Source organism: Dipteris shenzhenensis, chromosome 15 (assembly GCF_047967505.1).
Source record: "Dipteris shenzhenensis isolate YYH24624 ecotype China chromosome 15, Dip_SZ_1.0, whole genome shotgun sequence".
NCBI classification, from domain to species: Eukaryota; Viridiplantae; Streptophyta; class Polypodiopsida; order Gleicheniales; family Dipteridaceae; genus Dipteris; species Dipteris shenzhenensis.
This window is the reverse complement of record NC_141610.1, coordinates 13,301,887-13,325,119: the sequence shown is the minus strand read 5'-3', so window position 1 is coordinate 13,325,119 and position 23,233 is coordinate 13,301,887. Positions and strand designations below refer to the sequence as shown.

Sequence of the window (23,233 nt, the reverse complement as noted above, 5' to 3'; positions counted from 1 at the left end):
GTCACTTCTGCCTATTTGATTTTTATCTCAGACCAAGTTGATGGGTCCAGGACCAAGAATGATTCAAATCGACAAAAGAAACACCTTTTGAAATTGCATTGAGATTGTTTTCTAAATGAGCTCCTTGCTACTATATCGCTCAGAGAGACTTGAAGGCCTCCAAATTGATTTAGTGTCAAGCGGTTCTACTTTTAATGACTGCCTGATTGTGTTTAGCACAGCACAAAAGAATACGATCTACAGGCAAGTACAAGAATCGTAACTTTTTTAAAGTCAAACTTTCCACTACAAAGGGAGGATCCATGAAGGCTATGGATGGACTACCTGATTCTCAATGGATTTAATGCCAAGAATAAAAGTTTAATACCCCAGATTGATGACATCCTTGAACATTGAAAGGGTGCATCAATATTCATCTGAATTGACCTTAAAAGTGGGTATCATTGGTGCACATTGCTCCACAAGACATCCAAAAGATCATGTTTTGAACATTGCATGGTTTATTTGAATGTCTTAGGTTTCCTTTGGTAATAATATTGCCTTTGCATTTTTAAATCATCTGAGAAGTTGAGATCTTTTAGAATACATCAGGTCTGTTGGTATGATATCATTGTCTTTTGTAAGAATGAATATGAGATTTAAGAACATCTAGAGATAATTTTGGGATTGCACGAAGAAAAATATATACCTTCATAAGACTAGAATATATATGAAAGAAGCGGAAGAACAAAGGAAAGAAGAGAGTTTGTAAGCGGCTTAAACAAAATTATGAATGAATGAGATTAATAACAATAATAACTTAGTAAGAAAAGATACGCTTATGTTTGCACTTTACATCAGTAATAAGTAGAGAGAGGTGTTCTTCGAAGAAATCAGAAACTTAGGTCTCATTGTGTAATGTGGAGAAGTCAAGATGGATACAATATCACAAAGATTCCAGGTGCCTGGTTAGACATATTCACTTCGCCAGATCTCCAAAAGACACTGGAGGCATTAATGCAATCAACACGTAGCAATCGAGAAGATTTTGGAGCAGTATTAAGCTTGGGTATAGTCTCCTAGTCACGATGGCACTATGAACTCCCTGAAACTCATAGCCCGGGGATAGGGAGAGACCGTCTCGACGTCAAGAATAACTAATACCCGGGTGAACATGTAGTAACTAATACCCGGGCGAAAATGTAATAACGGATCTAGAATTGGATCATTCCTCAGATACCGTCATTGATTTTTCTTAGAGAAAAGGAGTTTACGACCCATGGGCCTTCTACCTCCAAGCAGCATTGCTCCATCATGTTGCTCAAACCATCTATGGGGTTTTAGGCATAAAAATTCGGGTCTTTCAGGATATGGAAAAATTATTCCTACTCCCCACCCCTCTCATTCCACCCTCTCCTACTTCCTTGGAGAGTTAAAAACTGCTTATTAGATATTGGGATACATTTGCCGAATTAGCTACAGGCCCTACTTCTATTGGTCTTGGTGTTGGTCAAGGCACTGCCGCAGGTCAATCTAGAGCGCATGGAGCCTTTTATAGGGTTTCAACAAGAAACAAAGCTTTTTGAAAAGCGTTTGACCAGCCTGCGTGTCTTCAGCCATGTCTTCTTGACACTGATTGTCTTAGAATGTTATTTTGGCTTTTTCACTTCATATTTTATAAGGGATCTGCCGGTTAGTCGAGGATCTCCCCCCAAAGTGCACGTGTGACTCTCATTGAATGCAGCTTTCCACCTGTAGTGGTACACGCCCTCATAGCAGTTACATACTTTGGTTTGGGCATCTATTCCGGCCCCGATTCCTTTACTTGCCTACTCAACGGGTGGCCATCTGACAAGACCTGAGCCTCTTGGATAAGCTTAAACTCGATGACAATGAGCTAGTCAACTTAGCCTTATCCATGCCAGAGGGTGCCTCCACACGACATTGCTCTGTCAGGCTCTCACCCACTACGGAAGATTCCCCACTACTGACTCCCATAGGAGTCTAGGCCGTGTCTCAGTCCCAGTGTGGCTGATCATGCTCTCGGTATAATGCTGCATCCTTTGTCTTACCGCAGCTGCTGGCATAGAGTTAGCCGATGCTTGTTCAGCATATACCGTCGTTGCTTCTTCCCTAAGAAAAGGAGTTTACGACCTGTGGGCCTTCTACCTCCAAGCGGCATTGCTCCGTCAGGCCTTGAGAAGGTTAAGTTATTTCAAAAGGCTAGAATCAAAGAAGATGCACAAGGTGAGATTGTTAATGTAATCATATGCATGATACGAAAAGTTTGTTCATCATATATATCTCCATCATTTTCTGATCTCACCCGTAAAATTATAAAGTACATTGGTCAAAAGAGGCCGCTCGATCTTTTCATGAACCCAACGATACGCTTACCTCTTCTACTGTTTCGGTTAAGCCAAATATGGCAAAGCATTTCGTTCTACATGCAAAAGCTTGTGGGACTTGTATTTGTGCTAATTTATTACAGAATCAAGCATGCATTGACTTACGAAGGCTAAAGATTCAAAGTTGAGCAATTTTTTATGAAAAGGAGTTGTGAACTACTGTTAATGCTCCAAAGGTATGGAAACATTGTTTATTGGATGCTGATTTTCTTATTAAAACCATTCAATATTATTTGAAACAGCCCATAGTCGAAGAAAAACATAAACGCTAAGCAAAGGTTCTTTCATAACTCAATTTTCATATTGAACATATCAAAGGAAAGCATATCACTCTAGCTCACACATTGTCCAAATACTCTTCATTTGGAAGTTAAGGATACAACCCGAAGATCACAAACCCACCACCGGAAATACATCTCCTACATTTTCATAGCTTGAGTGAAATTGTATATGCCATAGATGCAAAAGGATGCTTTTCCAAGGATCAAAGGATAAAGTGTCATACATGTTTTAACCACTACCAGTCTCCAACATGACATGGACCATTATTCATAGATTCAATGAACAAGCTCAATTCATTCTTGTCAAAAAAGACTTTGAAGATAGTGAAGGAAAACACTATGTTTTCCTTTTTCTTTCTTTTGAGCATCAGTGTGTGTGTGTGTGTGTGTGTGTGCAATACTGCTTACCTCTCACATAAGCAATTTCAAGAAGCCATCATACTTGCTATACGTCCTCTTCTGTTGCATGCCTATAGGATTTGGATTTTGCATGGGAGAGCTTTGTATGTCGCATTCAAACAAGTGATTAAGGATTATGGTAGGTGGCATATGGCTGATTTACGACAACACATACAATGGGCTAAGAATCCATGTCAAAGCCTCACACAAATTAGCCATGAGAGACATCTTAATCCTCATGAACTAGATGCTCTTTCAACTGCCCACAATATTTTGACTCAGAATACCCAAAGAAAGCTTCGTAAATGGCAAATTCGAGCCATGGTTAAGCCATTGTTGGACAAAGGCTGTTCTTCCAAATCTTTTTTCAAGAGTTTGCATGCAGGAGGACACAGACGATCAATTCAAAGGATTAAATAATAGGATGGTTATTGGACGCACTCTCAATCCCAACTAGAAAATGCATGCGTACATCATTTCAAAAACATTTTCTCGCAGCCTTTGCCTTCTTCTGATCAATTTCAGGCTCAGTGCAGATTTCTAAATTGTGTAAGCCCAATTTTTGATTCAGAGGTTGCTGCAGATCTTGAGAAGCCTTTTTCAAACACTGAACTTGATGATGCTCTGACACATTTGGCAAAAGGTAAATCCCCAAGATGGGATGGCTTAATGGTGGAATTCTTTGTGGTTTTCTCGGTTGATTTGAAAGATATTATTCTTAAAATTATTAATTTGGCCTGGCAAGAACAGCATCTTCCTCGTTCCTGGAAGCATGGTATTGTGAAATTGGTCCCTAAAAAATGCTTATGCGAAACCTTTTTTGATTGGAGGCCAATCACACTTATGCATGTCATTTACAAGCTCCTTGCTAAGATGACTGTACAGAGAGTTTAAGGTATATTGCATCATGGCTTACATCCAAGGCAATATGGTTTTGTGCCCAGGCGGCAAATCAATGGTAACATTTCCAATGCACTTCTTGCCATTGAATATGCTAAATATACTACACAGGATGTTCTGATTATGCAAGTGGATGTTGCCAAAGCTTTTGATATTGTTCACTGGGATTTCATCTCTAAGACTATGTCTAGGATGGGATTTGGACCAAAATTGATCCATGTCATCTATCTTTTACATTCAGCTTCCACTTCTCAATGCATACTTAGCAAACACTTGTCTAGGCCTTGGACTTTGTTCAGATCTATGCGGCAAGGCTGCCCTTTGAGTGCTCTTTTGTATGCAATTGCCACCCATCCACTTTTGTTATATATGGATTATCTGACTGATACGGGACAGCTACATGGTCTTCAACTCCCTGGAACACAATCTTTTCTAGCACAGGCATATGCTGATGATTCCTTTTTCATGCCTCAAAACTGTCCTAATGAACTTAGGCTTCTCATGAGCACTCTTTCTGATTTTGGATTGGCTGTTGGCTTGAATATTAACTTTGACAAATCCAAGCTTTTGCCTTTGAAAGCTTGTGATTGGCGCTCGCTTATTTGGCCTGGTCAAATTTTGCCTCCAGACCAGCTTATCAGGCATCTGGGGTATCCTATGGGCTGGAATATAACAATAAAACAGCAAATCGCATGGGTGTCTGAGAAGCTTGATTAGAAATTGGATTATTGGAAGTTATCCACATGGCCATTGCATGTTCGACTTTGAATTGTTCGATCCATTATTATGGCTCATGTTCAGTTTTATTTACTACTCTTACACTGGACTTCCAAGGACATCACTAGCTTCATGTCTCATGCAATGGAGTTGTTTTGGAAGACAAAATCTTGCACGAAGGCTTTGAGGCTGTTAAAAATGCACTTAGTATGTTCTCCAAAGATGCATGAAGGTCTTAACATACTCAACATCAGATATTATATATTAGCAAGAAAGATTACCATGCTTCCGACTTTTTTTCAATAAAAACAGCCTTGGGCTATCATGTTGGCAGCCATCTGTATATGAACATGAGGACAAAGGCATATGGAGATATTACAAATCTTGGGAGGTAGTCATTGGAAATTTTCAAGGCAACATCCCTGGGTGTCCTTACTCCACTTCTTTATTGCAGGATTGGAAGCGAGTACTCTCCAAGGTTAAATGGTCTCCTGTCAATTCAGCTCTGGCCAACTCTCTTCGCCATGAAAGCATACACTGGAGCTCAATCTTTGATCTTCCTCTAGCTTTACAGGAACCGGTTAGGGCATTGATGATCTAGTAGACACACTACATTGATGATCTAGTAGACACTCAGAGGAATATATTATCATTTCCGGATGCTTGTCGTAGATTTCCTCTTGGTATGCATCATAGACCAATATGGAGGAAAATAAGCACCTTGCTGGAACCCCTCCTCCCAATTCCTCCATATGATGGATCCAACAAACTTCAAGATTGGCAGATCATGCCCTATGTTCAAGGCTTACACCCACTTTCTTTGCAAGCCCTCAATGCTATGAAAACTTATAGGCTGATTTTGCCTCCTCCATGGATTGCACAGCATGGGAATGCCCTTTGGCACCTGCAAAAATCTCTTTCCTGGTGGAAGTCAAATCTTAAATTATTATGGAGAAGTTGGTTGCCTTTGAAGCAAAGATTGTTTCTTTGAAGATGTTTGGTGGGGGTTTTTTCAGTGGGAGTCACTTTGCCAAACGTGGGATTACAGGTTCTCATTGTTTGAGGTGTTCTCTTTCTTCAGAGACAGTCCCACATCTTTTGTGCTTTTATCCTCATTCCAGAGCACTGTCTTCACTTGAGATTTCCGGGTCATTGGTTTGGTCAAATTTTTTGGTTTTTTGGTAGACTTACTACGGCACAAGCCCAATACTCTCTTTTTTTTCATTGGGGCAGATTTTGAGCACTATGGACAATTTGGAAGCAAAGGAATCAAGTTTTCTTAGGGAACCCATTGCTCAAACCGTATGAGTTTTTTCAGAGCATCATTACGGCTATCTCTGTATGATGCTTCTCATGAGAATGACTTGGATGTATCTTCTCTGGATGTGTTTTTCCCACTGCTTTTGATTTTTCAGAATAGTCTTTTCTAGAGACTATTCTTATTGTTAAAACTTTTTTCTAATATAAATACAGTGGTTTCACCCCAAAAAAAAAGTGAGTGTGTGTGTGTATGTGTACATTCAGAAGTGGGGTTGACCAGCTTTTGGTCCTGTTTTGTTGCTCTTGGGGTTTCCTTTTCTGGTACATTCGTCTTCCCCTCTGTCTCTGCAGCCTTTTGCTCTTCTCATGCCGAGTCTTGTACAGTCTTTTCCTAATGTCTCTTCCTCCCCTCTTCCTGCTACTCCGACAAATGGCTCTTTCGTTTTCTCTGCTTCAGCCCCCCCTTCTGCCTCTGCTCCTCCTACACGCGTCTTCTTTCGGCAGAAGCGCGGTGGTTTGCCTCCTTCCACCTTGGTTAAATCGGCAAAGTTGGATATCGCAGATGGTCCTTCGTCTTCCCTTCAACTAGACCTTCTTCACCACGTGTGTTTTGCTTCTGACACAGATGTTCCTTCATCGGGTTCACAGCTTGTTTGTTCTTTGGACTCTGCCCTTCTCGTTTCCGGTCTTCAACAGGCTCAACAGTTTGGGTCTGTCTCTACTTTATGGGCAAGGTTTTATTTGCAACTCAACTTCGTTGTTCGGCTGAAGTTGCAATGGGTCAGGATTGCCTTTCCTCCTTTGTCTTTCTGGGCAAACGTTTTTATTATGCCCACTGCTCTTTGACTGATGTGGTGGAGCGACTTATCAGTCGTGCTGGTATTCATGGGGCTGGTTTCTTTGCTTATGTGATGCCCTGGGATCCACTATTTGATCTGTCTGCCTCTCTTCTGACTCACTATCCGGTCTGGATTACCCTCAAAGAGTTGCCTCTGCCTCTTCTTCAGCATCTTCCTACTCTTGCAGCTTTTTTGGGGAGGCCTCTACATGTTCCGAGACAGGAGTTTTTGCAGGCTATGCGAGATGTTCACCTTTGTATTTTATGGGATATGATGCAGCCCGTGCCCTCTACTCTGGATCTTGATTTGGGATTTGCTCATCCGATGCACATCAGGCTGCATTTTGCCTCTTTTCCTACAGCATGTTATTGGTGCCGGTAGGTTGGTCATTTTGCATGTGCTTGCCCTTCAGCTTCCATGACCACTCCTCCTGCTCCTTCTTCAACAGTAAAGTTTACTCTTCCTTCTCCTCCGGTTTCTGCTAAGGCTTTACTAGATAAGCCTTCTTTTACTGCTCCAAAGCATTACTAAAGAAAGGTAGAAAAATCACAAGTTAATCTTTCTCTTGCTGAAGAAGTTCAGGATCTGACTCCCGTTGAGCATCATCAGCCTCCTCCTCCTCTAGATATGGATGTGCCCCTTGCAGAGGGGATCATAAAAGATGTTGCACATGCTCTTTCTCAGGTTGATCCTCGAAGTGAAGCTGAAATGCCGAGTCCTGCTTTATCAGATGCAGCTCTTTCGTCGGAGGATATAGATGTTGATCTAGCTCCTTTACCCCTGATGCTTATGCCAGAGTCTTCTTCTGTTCGGGATGCAGAAGTGCCTTTTATAATGGAATCTTTTCATCCCATGTTACAACAGGTTTTTGACCCTGTGATTCAGAAAATCCGGGTACCAACCAATATCAAGAAGAATCATAAGGGCAAAAAACAACTGGTTTTTATTGATGGTGTGGTTTCATCACTGCATCAGTTTTTACAGAGCAATAATTTGAAGCTGGAGGATGCTATGCTTGATCCTCCTCCAACTTGATATATAACTTTTTACTTGGCTGCCTCATGACTTTCGCTCTGAGGCTTTACTTGTAAATTTTCTTCTTGTACTTATTTGGTGGGTTTTTACCTCTTTTTGAGGTTTCCCACACAAAAATATAAGATTTCACTAAAAAAAGTGTGTGTGTGTGAGACAGAGAAGCTCTCCTTGGCATCCACCGGCTGCTGCAGCCCCGTCTAGGGCTTCCGTACTCTTGACTCGGGTCTGTTTGCAGCCCCCGGCTTGGCCCGCAACATCCGTATTGCCTGCAACCTTTCGTACCACCTATATGACCATCCGTACAGGCTGTACGGCCCTTCCGTACAGGCTTTGGACCTTCTGCGTTTTCCGTGCAGACTCAGTTCTTTTCGCACTTGCTGTATGGACTTTGGCTGGCTATCCACTCGTGATTGCTGCTCTTGGTCGCTACTTTTTCTGCTGGTCACCTTTCTCTCCTCGTCCTCTCCCCTTTTGCATCAGCCCCTCGGTCTTTTGCTCACCTTTTTTTGTCCTCTCCTTTCCCTTTCCTATGCATAGGCTTTTGCTTTGGTTGTCCTTTTCTTCTCCTCAGCCTTTTCACGTATCATCTATCTCTTTTGCTCCCTCTTTTCCCACTTTCTCTACTTTCTCCTTGTTGCTGTAATTTGCCTTCAGTTTTTCTGTTGTACATGGCTCAATGAAGATTTATTCACACAAGAAGCAGAAGCACGACTCGGGTCAGGATGACCCCGTGCATGCCTCTCCTGAGGCCCAATTGGTCTTTGAAATGATGCATGAGGGATTTGAAGATACTCGCAAGGAATGGAAAGATTCTACTCCCACTGTTGGGATAATGCTGGATGATATTATTGTGGATCCAGTGCGTGAATATGCCAAGCATGCAGTGATTATTTTCTTTACTAGCCGTATGCCAGTTGCGGTTAATGTGGGTAATTGGTTGACACGCACTTTAGATGGTTGTTTTGTACGCAAAGTGCATTATGCTGCCAGGGGCTTCTTTGAAGTTATTATGGTGGATGAACAGCATAAGCAGATGCTCTTGGAACACTCTCCTCTTTTTTATGGACAGCAAATGGTTCATGTTCTCCCATGGTTGTCTACCACGGATTATCAAGCTTTGATCAGACATCGATGTCCGGTGTGGGTGGAAGTAGTGGACTTCCCTCAATGCCTTGCTTCTCTGTTGCCAAAGATTGCAGCTTCTTTGGGTAAGGTGGCATATCCACCAAGACCAAATGGCAACTCTAATAGATTTTGTATTTTTTGGGATACACATAATCCCACTCCAGAATCTTATGCTGTTACTGTCAACAATGTTGCTATGGGAAGTGCTTTCTATAAGCTTAAATGGGAATTATTTGCACGTGCTTGCTTTGAATGCAAGAAGTTTGGGCAGATGGCTTCGCAATGCCCTCTGGTTTTACACAAAATGCTTGCAGATGCTATGCCTACTCAAATGCATTGTAAGGATTCTCCTACCTCTTCTCTGGCTTGCTATGACAGCAAGTCGCACCCTCTTCCCTGAAGAGGAAATTACGGATCTTTTGTCTTCTCCACAGACACTTGTATCATCTCAAGGTCAGGGGCCGGATCCTGAGATTGAAATGCAAACTTGATACTTTTGGTTCTCAGCTGCACGTATGAAGATGCAAGACATGGAATGGAATGGAAAGGAAAAGCAAGACTAGGAAAGCATAATGGAAATGAAATAATGCGAGAAAGAAATATACAACTAAGCAAAGTACTTACATGATTAAGAAAGGCATGAGGCTTGATGAAAATGACAATGAAAGTACAATGCCTTTATAGGATAGGCACACACACTCTAAGTGTCAAATGTATATGGGATAAGTCCCATAGTGACACATGGCACTCTAGGATATAAAGTAGTATAGTACTACTCTAGAACACACTAAAAGTCACTCAAATTGACTCCATTTCCTAACAACGTATTCTATAAATATGTTGTCACATATAAAATGTTTAACTCTCTATGTACAGGGGTTATGTGGTCCCAGGAAATGCAAACTTGCTTGGGGCTATCTCAATCAGTTACAGCCTGATATAGTGGCATTGCAAGAACATAGCCAGCATATGATGCTGGTCATTATGGGCATTTTGCTTGGTATGACATTTTTTATGCAGGTGAGCATTCTTTTTCAGCTGTAGTTTTTTCTAGTGAAACATGAGTTTCAGCAAATTGTTGCGCTCAATGATAGTCAAGGCACATGGCTGATCATACAGTGTCTCATTCAGGGAGAAATCTTTGAATTTGCTTCGGTTTATGCACCCTTCTCACAATAGAGGTTTAATTTGGGCTGAAATGCAAGGCTAGCCCTAGAGACAACATGCCTTTATTTGTGGGGATTTTAACAATGCTCCTCAGCAGGGTGATAATACTTCTGGCCACACTCATACGTTGGCTTCTGAGTGTCATCATTGGTCGAATCTTTTACTTCAGCTCAGTCTTGCTGACCTTTGGAAAGAATCACGACCAATGTTGCCAAGCTCTACTTTTCAACATAATGCTGAGTCTTCTTATCGGGCTCGTCTAGATCATTGGTAAAGGGCTGATCCTCAGCACTATGATTCTCTCATTGCCAAATTATGGTTGGATTATGCTTTTGTCCATTATGCCCCTTTGTCGTTGAGGATCTCTCTTCATGACATGCCTGATGATCGACTGACATAAAGAACAATACTCATTGTTAATATTAGTTATTTGAAGCATGATGCATACAAGGCCATGGTGTATGAGGCTATCCACCCTTTGTCACAACAGTCTCGCTTTGGCATTGAGTATGTTTGGGAAGCCTTCATTGCTAGAATGCAAGCAGTTATTCGCAACTATGTCAAAACTTACATGATGACTTTGAGAATGTTCCTCATGCTAAACACACCTGTCATTACTTCACTTAGATGAGTCATATTAGAAATCTTTCTATGGAATTTTATGCCAGGCTAAACATGTTTTGCAAAGCAATGCCAATAGAAAAATCTCTAAATGGGAGCAAGACAAAGAGCTTTTTTGGATAAAGGATGTTCGTCCAAAGCCTTTTTTAAAGGCTTACATTATAGAAGGCACTCTCAAAGTATTTGTAGGGTTCTTCTCTCTGATGGTGTTTGGACTTCTTCTCGAGCACAACTTGTGTTCAGCATTTTGCTGCTAAGGATCATATTTGGTAATCTTTTCCTTTCCCTTTGATTTGTACTGAAGATTAGGAATTTGTTGCCGATTGATGCATAAATTCTAGAAGGCCATGAGACAACAAGCATATAAACGGGTAAGGCAGCATATCATTTAGTCACAACAATGCTAGCATATCAACACAAAATGGCAACGGAGGGTAGTAGAACATAACAAAGGGGAATAGATGCTTCCAAAATTTAAAAAGGCGAGGATGTAAGCTCATGTGGGTGTTTGGAATAAGGTACGCCTCTTCCCTGGCACATCCTTATGCCATAAAATCCGCTTTGGGTCAGTAATCTTGTCATCATTTGCCTCTTTAGAATTTTTTGTAAGCATAGCATGAGGCACTAGCTGCTAGCTCCAAAGCTTGCCCCGTCTATCATTCTTAACTATGTAGTAGAAGAAGAAGGATCTTCTATAGGAAAGAACCCATCACCACTCTCTGACCCAAGGTAGGTGATGATGGGCATTTATGGTAAACCCAAAGACATCATGGATTACCCATTACAAGAGAGGAATGAAAACTTACGTACCACCATCCATCACTCAAGCCAACCTCTTTGCTCGTATAGAGAATAGCATTTTGAATCGGCTTCTACATTGTCAATGTGATTTGTCTCCAGCCCCTTGCAACCTCATAAAGAACTCTCTCTTCTCCCTAGTCCCAAAGGATGCGGATAACCTGTAAAGAAACACCTACTTGCAAGACATCTAGCTAGTGAATCTATATAACCTATTCCTCGAAGCCAATGAAGGGATTTTATTGTGTCAATATGCAGGGTGTGTCTGCATTCCTCTTATCCTAAGTCTAACAAGAAACTCGTGAGAGGGCTGCTCATATTTGCCACTAGGCTTTGATGATCATTGCCAAGAGGAAAAAGAGGGAAGTCTTATGTGACTGTTGTGAAGATCCATCTCGTGCTCAGCACCCAATCACCATTGGGGTCAGACAAGGTTGCCCACTATCACCAACCTTGTTTGGCCTCTACATAGACGAGCTCGAGACCTTTATGGGATCACTAGGGGGGGCTGGTTGCTCTCTCGCCGGCGCTCTGATTCAGATTCTCTTATGGGCAGATGACATGGTTTTGATGTCCTCATATGCTGAGGGCCTCCAACGACATTTGGATGCACTACAGGTTTTTTGTGAGTCACATGATTTGAAGGTCAACCTTGGCAAGACCAAGGTTATGATCTTCAACACATCTAGAGTTGTCATGCATAGAGAGCAGTTCACATTTTATGTATCACCGGTCGAGATGGTCTCCTCATACACCTACCTGGGGGTCATCTTCTCTAGCCCGATTTTCGCGATGAGACCAGCGATGCAGGCCCGTTTGAGCAAGGGGTATGCCTCACTTGCTCACCTAGAGACACTGCTTCCACTCACATTTTCAAGACCCCCGGACCAAAGCTCTTCTCCTTGTCTCCCTGGTTTGACCAGCAGGCATGTACGGCAACCCTTCTTGGGGGCCAAATCTCTCAGACATAGAGTGGGCTCAGGTGAGGCAACTACAGACCCTCTTGCTCTCGCGGATGATCTGAGGCAAGCCATCAGTGCCACATCACATCATTCAGGCCGAGTTCGGCGTGTCCCCACTGCAGCTAGATGCAACATTCCAGACCATTACCTATCTATACTGTGTCAGATAGTACGGGTCCAGTACAACGAAGCAACACAGGTTGCCATGGCTAGCTCTGTCTTCATCCATGGGCCTCATAGATGGTGGGGATGAGAGAGGTTGGTATGCCCAGACACGTAGGCGGTTCGAGAGATTGGGGCTTCACATAGACAGATTGCCTCCCTTCCAGTACAGCCTAGATGCTCCATCTATCCCACTAGGATACCACGAGGTCAACCAGGTCATTCGAGAGGATCTACTACAGTTACACACATTCAAGACTTGGTTGGAGCCGAGGGAGCTTCCAATGAAACTCAGTTTCTACAAAGACCACTGTCTGCACATCTCTGAGGAGGGCTTCATTGTCCCTCCAGAGTACACTCACATCCACTTGCCACACTCATTGAGGATCTCTATCACGCAGTTTCAAGTTTCATCACACCGACTTCGTATTGAGAGCGGACGAGCTGAGGGGATACCCAAGGAGAGAAGCATGTGCACGTTATGTGATCGACAAGAAGTGAAGTCAGAGGAACACTTCACGTTCAGATGCCCCGTGTACTACGAGATCCGCGGTTGATACCATTGCTTTTTTAGGGACAGTTTTGGGCCATTATCCAGACTACTCTCATACCCAGACTAGGGATGCCTCGCTGCCTTCATCCATGAGGCACCACAGGGAGCACTTACTCAGGACGCAGAGACAGTCTTTAGACATACGGCCAGATCCTTCTCAGAGCAGGACCACAGAGTTCTTCTAGTCAGATCACACGAGCCTCGCAGCCACTGATAGCAGATGCAACAGAGACCCAGAGTTTGAGGCATGCCGCACTTGACAGCGGACGGGCATGCAGATCACACTGAGCGACCTCCCATCCTTGTTCAAGCCTGGAGCACGACCCACAGGGGTTACGATAGCCCTAGTCAGGAGCAGAGTCGTTGCCAGGAGACCGAGACGGGCAGCACCCACAGATAGTCGCCAGCGCTCCATCACTAGCTACATTTCAGTACCTTCCTAACACACATATATCCCTGTGGGGCCTCATCTGACATAACGGGAGAACTTTATTGGAGAAAAAGATAAAGTGAGAGAACCTGCTGCATCATGGTCTGTAGAGTTTGCAAAATTAGAAAGGTATTAGAGGGAAGTCTCAACTGCCAGGGTATGTCACAGATTTTACAATTCATACATAGGATCAAGAGGATTGGGGAGGAGGGTGTTAAATGAAGGACGTGTTGAAAATTGTTACCTTAATGGCACAGAAATTAAATCTTAAGGAGTGGCAAGACCTATTTCAGATCAACGTTTAGAAAGCATTATTAACTAGTTTAATGTAGGCTAGGCTTTTCCACAATTTTTGAAAGTCAGTGTTGAACCAGTTCATAAGCTGTAATTATGCTCAAACATTCGCATTGATTAGCATGGGATGAACAGTATATTAAACATGAACTGAAAGGGTGCAAATAGACTGCAAACAAGAAAATGCAAGCCAGACTAATGCACACAATGGTTGTGGGCTACATGAATGCCTCCTCCCTCTCCATCCGCTTTCCATTTTCCATCTATAAAAAAGGACGGACTGCAACTCAGCGTTACGGTATGAAAGTGTTTGCAGGAACGGAAAGTTGAAAGAGATTGAATATTAAGAAACTTCCAATCATCTATGGTGACCTTAAGGAAAGCAAAGTTAATATTATTATATCCTTACCACATGATAGTCAACCCCTAAAGCTTTCAGATTTGGAGCTAGCAGCAAAGATTCAGGCAAACGCTCAACACACAAAGGATTACCCTGCACTTAGTCAACAATGTGCATAAATATTTTAGGCACAAGCAAAGCAATTAACATACAGAATCCTCCAGCAACTGACTGAAGAAAACATTTTGTGTCAAAGAGATCACCTCTAACCATAGGCTATGTAGCTCCTGCAATGTACCAGCACTGTCAGGCAATTTCGTGATCCTGTTTCCATATCTGGAAGATCGAGTATATGCATATTTGTTTTTCATGGAAGGCACAAAGTAAAACATAGAGATGATCAAGTGAGGTTCAGATCAGGAATCATTCTTTGACTATTTAAAAAACAGCCTTAAACATGCTCCAAAGACTTGAAATTGTAGACAGCATCTGGGTTCACTTTCTTTCACCTCCGCAATTTCCAGAGGAAACAACTGAAAGCTTAAAACTAAAGACACCCCTCAAAAAATTTGCATTGTGCAGATGGATATGCAGTGCTGCCTGTAGTGCAGCCTGTAGTCAGCACACATAGCACAGGTTGTAGAGCTCTATAGCCTCCCTCAAGCCAGACCCTCTCAACCATAGTAACCAGAAACGTTTCTAGAAGCATATTCAGGAGTTCCAAAGAAAAACATCTTGAAAATCTAAGAGGACTTTCACCTAGAAACATGGCAGTAAACCCAAGGAGAGGAAAGCATCTTGGGAAGATATGATACACTATGTCAAAGACCTCGACGAAAGAGATGAAGAAGAGAGAGTCAACCACAACTTTTCTATCAAAAGCAGCAAATGACATCATAACAGAAGAAGATGTGGGAAGGGGACTAAAAAGCTAGCAAATGGAAAGGCTCTAGACACACAAGCCTAGTGGCAGAGGACAGAAAACAAAGAAAATGCTCACTAGACTTATGAATATGGATCTAGACGAAGGGTTTCCCTCAGAATGGCAGCTTAGTAGGATTGTACCAATCCACAAAGCCAGGGGGCGGGGTTTGGAACTGCAAGATGGCAAAAAAGTGAGTTGATGAGGAGAGACTGCACATAAATCTAATATGGTTGTTGATGCGATCATGGTGAGCAGCCTAATGGCCAAGCTATATGGCACTATCATTGAGCAAAAAAACAGCAAATGGGCAGAGACACAAGGGGTCAGGGCACCGTCTCAAGCGAGGTTCCGTCCCAAGCACTCGACAGCTGACCACTTAGTTGCAATAAGGGCTGCATCGGAGGGAGCAACGTTTGTCGTATATATCAACTCTAATCCTATAGTAGATTGAGAAAGTCTAAGATCTAAGAAAACACAAGAATCCCCAGTTGAAGTGCAGTTCAGTTCACAAGAGTCATGCTATCATTACATTCAACTCAGAGACCTACGTATAAAAGTACTACGACAATCTCATAAGCTGAAAGGGACTAAGATATGGATAGCTGAAGAACTCACAAGAGCTCAACTGAAGGATAAGGCAAAGGATTAAATCAAACGGAGCTGCCTTTGCACTCCTTGGGAGCTGCCCTGTGCCCTCCCTAAGCTGATGTACTACTTGGTTTTCATGTTGTCCCATAAACCTCTTGGTCTCCCGTGGACGTTAATAGACTGACTCTCTCTCTCTCTCTCTCTCTCTCTCTCTCTCTCTCTCTCTCTCTCGCGTGCAATACAAACGACTTAAATGGATTAAGGAAGACATACTTACAACCACATGCACTCTATGCTATGTAGTTCTCCTATTGAATTTGGAAGGTAAGACAAATCATTATCTGCCAATGAGAACTGCTTCAAAGATCTCATCCCACTCAAATCAACTGGAAGTGACACAATTCTGTTACCCTGCAACACTTCAAAACAAACCAGAAAACTGTATAGCTTTGAAATGTAATGGATAACCATGAAAATTAAATATCAAATGTTTAAAATAAGTAATACACACTTTGCAAGGTAGCTTCAACCAAATTCATAAACAACAATTAAAGTGTAGGAACATGGAAGGTTACCACAAATTGATAAACTTCTAGACAGCTTTATCTTGTAAGAGACAAAACAACTAATGACCAGGGACAATTAGCATGAATTGATTTTCTGCAGTAAAATAAAATAAACATTGATAAACAATCATGCATTAACCCTATTGATTTCTAGTTCCATACTTGCTACCATGTATGGGATACCAAAAAATCCGATATTGACGCGCTTGGAAACATCTGACTGGGATGTCCCAAACATGTTCTTCCTTTTTAAAGGAAACAATACTTATTACTTCTCAAAATATACGCAAAAAGGGAAAAGACTCATAAGCGAATATCACATTCAAAGGACATACCATTAAAACCATATAGGAAGCTTAAGCCAGCTGATCCCTCCGAATATGTATGGATCATAAAAAATTTTGATATTTAGAATTTAGCGACATCATTAAAATCATACTAAAATCATACAAGAGGCTTACAAAGCCAACCCATCCCTCCGACTATGTATGAAACATCCTGAAGGTACGATACGAAGAGAGAGAGAGAGAGTGCAGGTACAAGACGAGTCGATAGAGCAGTAGTCACGTTAAATCTTAGATAGATGATAACACACAAGTACAAAGTATTTGTACCTAGACCTAGGACTAAGTGCCCTAAGTGTCACATAGGACTAAGTGTCCTATGTGGCCTAAAAGGCACTAACAGTATAAGTGCCTACACTTATGCCTACAAGGCACATACCATGGCCTATAGGGCATCACTAGAACCACCAGAAGATGGCCTACAAACCCCCCTCCATGGGATGGGCTGAAGTACTCTGGAAACGTCTCAGAATACCTGGTAGTTTCTGGTCATGGTGGCACATGTTCATCCAAAAGGATATAGCCACCTATGAATGTACAAGGAATGTCAGATCATGTAACAAAGGGAACCAAGTGTACCAATCGGAAGACTTCGAACTTGGGACGAGGAAGTGCCTTTGTAAACATATCTGCGATTTTGTCCTCTGTGGGAAGATAGGACAACTCTATGTCTCCTGCTGACAACCGCTCCCGAACATAATGATAGTGAACTGAATATGCTTGGTACGCGCATGAAACACTGGGTTATGCGCAATGGCCAAGGCACTCTAGCTGTCAGTGTAGACAATAGTGGAGGATGTCTGGCAAATACCAAGATCTGTAAGAGCCAAACATACTCTACTGTAGCGGTGAAAGCTCCCCTGTACTCAATCTCACAGCTAGACGTGGCAACTGTCGGTTGCTTCTTGCTAAGCCAAGAAATACATGAATTGCCAAGCAAAAAACAATTGCCAGTATGTGACACTCTGGTGTCGGAACATCCTGCCCAGTCACTATCCGTGTAAGCATGCATGGTAAGTGAACCTTGATCACCATAGAAGAGGGCTAAATCCTGAGTGCCTCTGAGATATCTGAAGACTCTCTTCACTGCCTGCCAATGCTGTGAACTGGGCATGTGGATGAATCTGCTGAGCTGAGATACTGCATACTGCAAGTCAGGTCTGGTGTGACATAAATAAATAAGGCATCCAACAGCCTGCTGATAAAGAGTGATATCACATGGTGGGCTCCCATCATGAGCTGCTTCAAACCATAAAGGGCTTTTCTAAGCCGGCATACCTTATTTTCAGAATTAACAACCTCAAAGTCAGGAGGTTGTGTGACATAGACCTCTTCCTGCAAATCCCCATGAAGAAAAGCGGTCTTGATGTCAAGTTGGTGCACTTGCCAATGATGATGGGCTGCAATGGCAATGACACATCGAATGGTAGTAATCCTGGATGTGGGAGCAAATGTCTCCTCAAAGTCAATGCCTTGTTGTTGGGCATACCCTTTTGCAACAAGACGGGCTTTGTATCGATCTATGCTGCCATCAGATTTCCTTTTTAATTTGTAGACCCACCGCGTTCCAATGGCATGCTTGCTAGGTGAGAGATCTACTAATTCCCATGTCTCATTTTTGGCAATAGATTGTAATTCAGCTTTCATTGCATCCATCCACTCTTTGCTGTCAAAAGCATCTTTATGGCACAGAGGCTCTTCATTGCAAGCTGTAGCAAGGAGTGCAAACTCAAGAAAGTGACCATGCTGTCTATTCCCTGATCTTGTCCGGGCAGCAAAAGGCTGATCTTGTTTGCTGTCCCTCAATGTATCAAGAAGCCATCTGGGAACTTGCCTTTGCTGTCTATTGACAGCTCTTTCTTCAATGACTGCATCATGAGTAGTGGGATCATTTTGTGTTGGAAGAGAAACCTGCAAATCAGCATGAGGTTGTGGCTGATTATTGCTTAGTGGAGGGCCTGCAGGAGGCTCATGTTGCTGGTCAAAATCCTCTTCTGATGATGGCAGAGGTAACCAGGATTCAAAGGCATCAAACATGTCAACATCTGGCTTTGCTTTGCAGTCCACAAGAGGAAAAGCCGAATGTTCAGCAAAGATCACATCTCTACTGACAATAATCTTTCCAGTATTTGGTTGATATAACCTATACCCTATGCTCTCCTGGCTGTAACCAATGAATATACATTTGATTGCCTTGTCATCAAGCTTATGTCTCAGCTGAGATGGTACATGAACATTGCAAGAGACCCAAAAACTTTCATGTGTGAAAGTGAAGGCTTCCTGCCTTTCCATGCTTCATAAGGTGTAATAGTCTTCAATGCCCGTGTAGGTGATCTATTCAGCACATAGTTGGCACACATTATTGCATCAAGCCAAAATTTATTGAGCAAAGACTTGGCTTTAAGCATGCATCTGGCCATCTCCATTGTGGACCTGTTTTTCCTTTCAGAAACAGGATTCTACTGAGGAGTATAAGGAGTAGTGCATGAGTGAATAATGCCCCGTGAGGATAGAAATGCACCAAATTCCTTTGACATATACTCAACCCCCCTATCTGTGTTGAGGGTGACAAGCTTGTTTCCTGATTCATTCTCAACCATATTCAGCCATCTCTGAAAGCATAAGAAAACTTTAGATTTGGCCTTCAAAGGATATACGCAGCAATATCTTGTGAAATCATCCATGAGAGTCATGAAATACTTATACCCCCCAATGGCATTTGTCCTCATTGGGCCACAGACATCACTATGTACTAGCTGAATTTTCCTTTGCGAGAGTTTTGGACAATTCTTTTGAAAAGGAAATCGATGCATCTTCCCCAAAAGACAACCCTCACACACATGTTTGGAAACTGTGTGAGTTTGAGGTACATCATTTGCCATCTGCTGTGAATGTAGCTTTGCAAGAGCTCAATATCTTGTGAAATCATCAATGAGAGTCATGAAATACTTATACCCCCCAATGGCATTTGTCCTCATTGGGCCACAGACATCACTGTGTACTAGCTGCAATTTCCTTTGTGAGAGTTTTGGACAATTCTTTTAAAAAGGAAATCGATGCATCTTCCCCAAAAGACAACCCTCACACACATGTTTGGAAACTGTGTGAGTCTGAGGTACATCATTTGCCATCTGCTGTGAATGTAGGTTTGCAAGAGCTCTATAATTGAGATGGCCCATTCTCTCATGCTAAATAGAAAGTGCAGCTGAATGATGATCAAGGTGATAAAGCCCTTTTTGCAAAGTGCCAGTGAGAACTATGGCATTGTCATCACGAAGATCATATACTAGGCATCTATAGCCATCAAAAATTACTCTGAAACCTGAAGTAGCAATTGCTGAAATTGAAATCAAGTTGACTTCAATGCCAGGCACAAAAAGAACATTTGTCAGAGTGACAGGATGGCTGGAAATGGATGTGAGCTGCACATCTCCAACTCCTTTTACAGCATATGAAGCATTATTAGCACATGTAACAGTTCCCCCTCGAGGTGCATCAGCTAGAGAATGAAACAATTGTCTATAGGATGTGACATGCTTGGAAGCACCACTATCAAAGTACCAGGATTGAGCATCATTAGCAGTAAAGAGTGCATCAGCTTTGGAGGGATCAAATGAGCAATGGACAGCCCATGCCCAATCATCCTGAAGAGCATGTGCATGTGAAGCATCTGCTGGCTCATGGGATTCAATGGCATGTGAGGCATTAACTGTCAATCATGCTTTCTTTTTCTCCGAAGCAATGTGCTTCCTGCATTCTGAAATGTCATGTCTAGGCTTGCGACAATAGTTGCATCTTTTCTTCTTTCCCTTTTCTGCTGTATTTTTAGATGCATGGGAGGAATTGCAGCTGCTATGCGTAGAGGAATTGCAGCTGCTATGCGCAGATTTTGGCTTGCCCATAGGCTTGGAAGCCTTGCCTCTTCCTGTCGGCTGTGAAGCAAATGCATGATCAGGAATAATGGCTTGTCTGTTAGCTCTACTTTGCTCTTCCTGCAAAAGCAAAGTAACTAGCTGGTCAAAAGAATAGTGGTCTGGATTACCCATGGCCACTAATCAAAGGGTTGTAGCAAACCCTTGATATGTATCTGGCAGTCCATTCAATGTGGTACTGACAAGCTGTGATTCTCTTGCATGATAAAGCAATGCATGAATGTGCATTTGCATCTCTTGCATCCCATCTTGACTGTTCTTGAGTTGGAAGAGCAGCAGCAGGAGTGCTAGAGGAAGAGGCATCAGGAGGAGTACCCCCTGCAGAAGGACCAGCAGTAGAAACAACCACTGTAGCATTGGCTGGCCTCAGATCAGCCCCAAAAACAATATTCCACAAATGCTTTGCAACAAGAATATGTTTCATGAGATAAGACCACATCGGATGGTTGGTGCCATCCAACTTATCATCTTCACGAAGAACTCCAAATAAATCTTGATTGTTCCCAGCCATAGCAACTGTGAAGAGGGCAAATGTAAAAAAGCCCGAAATTTTGCTGAAATTTTGCAAATGTGACCCAATGTATGATAATTTGACCCAATGTCATGCAAATCTGACTCAATATCCTGCAAAAAAAGACTCAATGTCCTGCAAATGTGACTCAATGCACTGCAATCAAGCTGTACAGACAGCTCAAGTACAACGTACGGCTGTACTGTCAGCTCAAGTACGGACGTACGGACGTACGGTTAACCCCAAAGATACGGAGATTTGCGTAGAACTTGTACTGCAGGTACGGGAGATCTACGTAGGTCAGTACAAACAGTACGACGATGCAGGTACTGGTCTGTACGGGCAATGCAAGTACGGATCGTGTGTACGGATCAGGTACCACTGAAGGTACGATGATGCAGATGTACGACGACGCAGTTGTACAGCGACGTAGATGTACGACGACGTGGATGTATGGCGACCCGCGATGCAGATGTATGACAACGCACGATTCAGTACGGCGATGCAATGTATGACGACGCGCAGGTACACTGAAGGTACGGTACAATATCCATACTGGTTGTACGGAGGTCCGTACTCTTGTACGGGCAGTACGGACAAGAGGCCAACCCATCCCTCCGACTATGTATGAAACATCCTGAAGGTACGATACGAAGAGAGAGAGAGAGAGTGCAGGTACAAGACGAGTCGATAGAGCAGTAGTCACATCAAATCTTAGATAGATGATAACACACAAGTACAAAGTACTTGTACCTAGACCTAGGACTAAGTGTCCTAGGTGTCACATAGGACTAAGTGTCCTATGTGGCCTAAAAGGCACTAACACTATAATGCCTACACTTACCTACAAGGCACATACCATGGCCTATAGGGCATCACTAGAACCACCAGAAGATGGCCTACACATCCAAATTTTTGTACGGAAGATCCAAATTTGTTTAGTTTAAACTTTGGAAACATTCAATTGGAATGTCCCAAATATATCCTTTATTTTCAGACAAAAGAAGACATTACTTCTCAAAATAGTACAGCTCGAGAAGGGGCTCATTAGCAAATAACCCATTCAAAGGACACACAATTAAAGCCACAAGGAAGGCTACACAAGCCAACCCATCCCTCTTGCAAAACACAAGCAAGAAAATAAATAGGGGGCCAAGGAACCCCACATTGAGCTTACTATTGTGTTTTATTTGAACTTAAATAATTAGGAGTACATTACATATTTGTGAATCTAGAAACAGAGAATACACACACAGGGTGTAACCTACAAAATTCAGATATACATGTTCTACATGAATCAAAAGCAGAGTATCTACATGGTCTTCACGCTCTACCACTCTCTATTGTATATCTATAATGTAAGTTACATTTCTCAAAACACGCCCTTAAAAAGCACTTCATAAAATGAGGGTGTGTTATGACACAATTAGCACTTAATACTAGATAGGATCAAAAGGAGCATAGGGCATTTTAAATTGTTAGGTAATAACTATTAATTTGATTATTTGTATTGTTAGGGCATATAGATTGACATTGTCAAGATCGCATATTTTATGTTTATATTGCGACTGAGGTTTTTAATCAAGACCTTATAGTCGTAATGGGAACACTAAACTGCCAATGTGGTGAACATTCATTGTATTGACCAATTTATAATTAATAAAGACTGCAGGCATATGCATGAGGCACCTAGGATATTGGCAGTGCGATAGGCGGGTGCATATGGGTCCAAGAGATCTTAGTCTAGCCTTGCATTAAAAACGGGTTGTAAATGCCCCCCCGCCCCCCCCTCCTCTGAGATCTCGCAAGTGGGAAGAACCCTTAAAAACTGAGAGCTCCACTTCCATTTGCACTTTGTGTTTGCTATGAACTTTTTGCTTAAATGGGTAATTGGATGACTTCAAGCCTTACTCCACGCCCCCACCCCAATCACGAGAATAGACTTTAAATCGATGCTGTCCTCAAAATAATAGGGAACTTAACAAGCTCCATTCTCCATTTTATTGAAAAATCTTTTTTTAATACAAATTTCCAGAGGGTGCTTGGCAGCATATGTTACCACTACTAGGTTCTCAAACCCATCAAAACTCATTTCCG

At 42.4% G+C, this 23,233-nt stretch overlaps 1 protein-coding gene across 4 annotated transcripts in view; it reads right to left on the bottom strand.

Annotated features, from left to right (window-relative positions):
* LOC147893389 (uncharacterized) overlaps positions 1 to 23,233 on the bottom strand; it is a 106,395-nt gene that overhangs the window by 25,350 nt on the left and 57,812 nt on the right. For 3 of the 4 annotated variants that reach the window (XM_087386162.1, XM_087386163.1, XM_087386164.1), the window contains exons 8-10: positions 16,061 to 16,194; positions 14,534 to 14,606; positions 14,340 to 14,423 (exon numbers count right to left, since the gene is read on the bottom strand). In XM_087386162.1, the coding sequence (XP_087242288.1) occupies positions 14,340 to 14,423; positions 14,534 to 14,606; positions 16,061 to 16,194 (291 nt within the window). Of the gene's footprint in view, positions 1 to 14,339; positions 14,424 to 14,533; positions 14,607 to 16,060; positions 16,203 to 23,233 lie in introns of all 4 variants that reach the window. The other variant, XM_087386165.1, reaches the window with a different exon arrangement.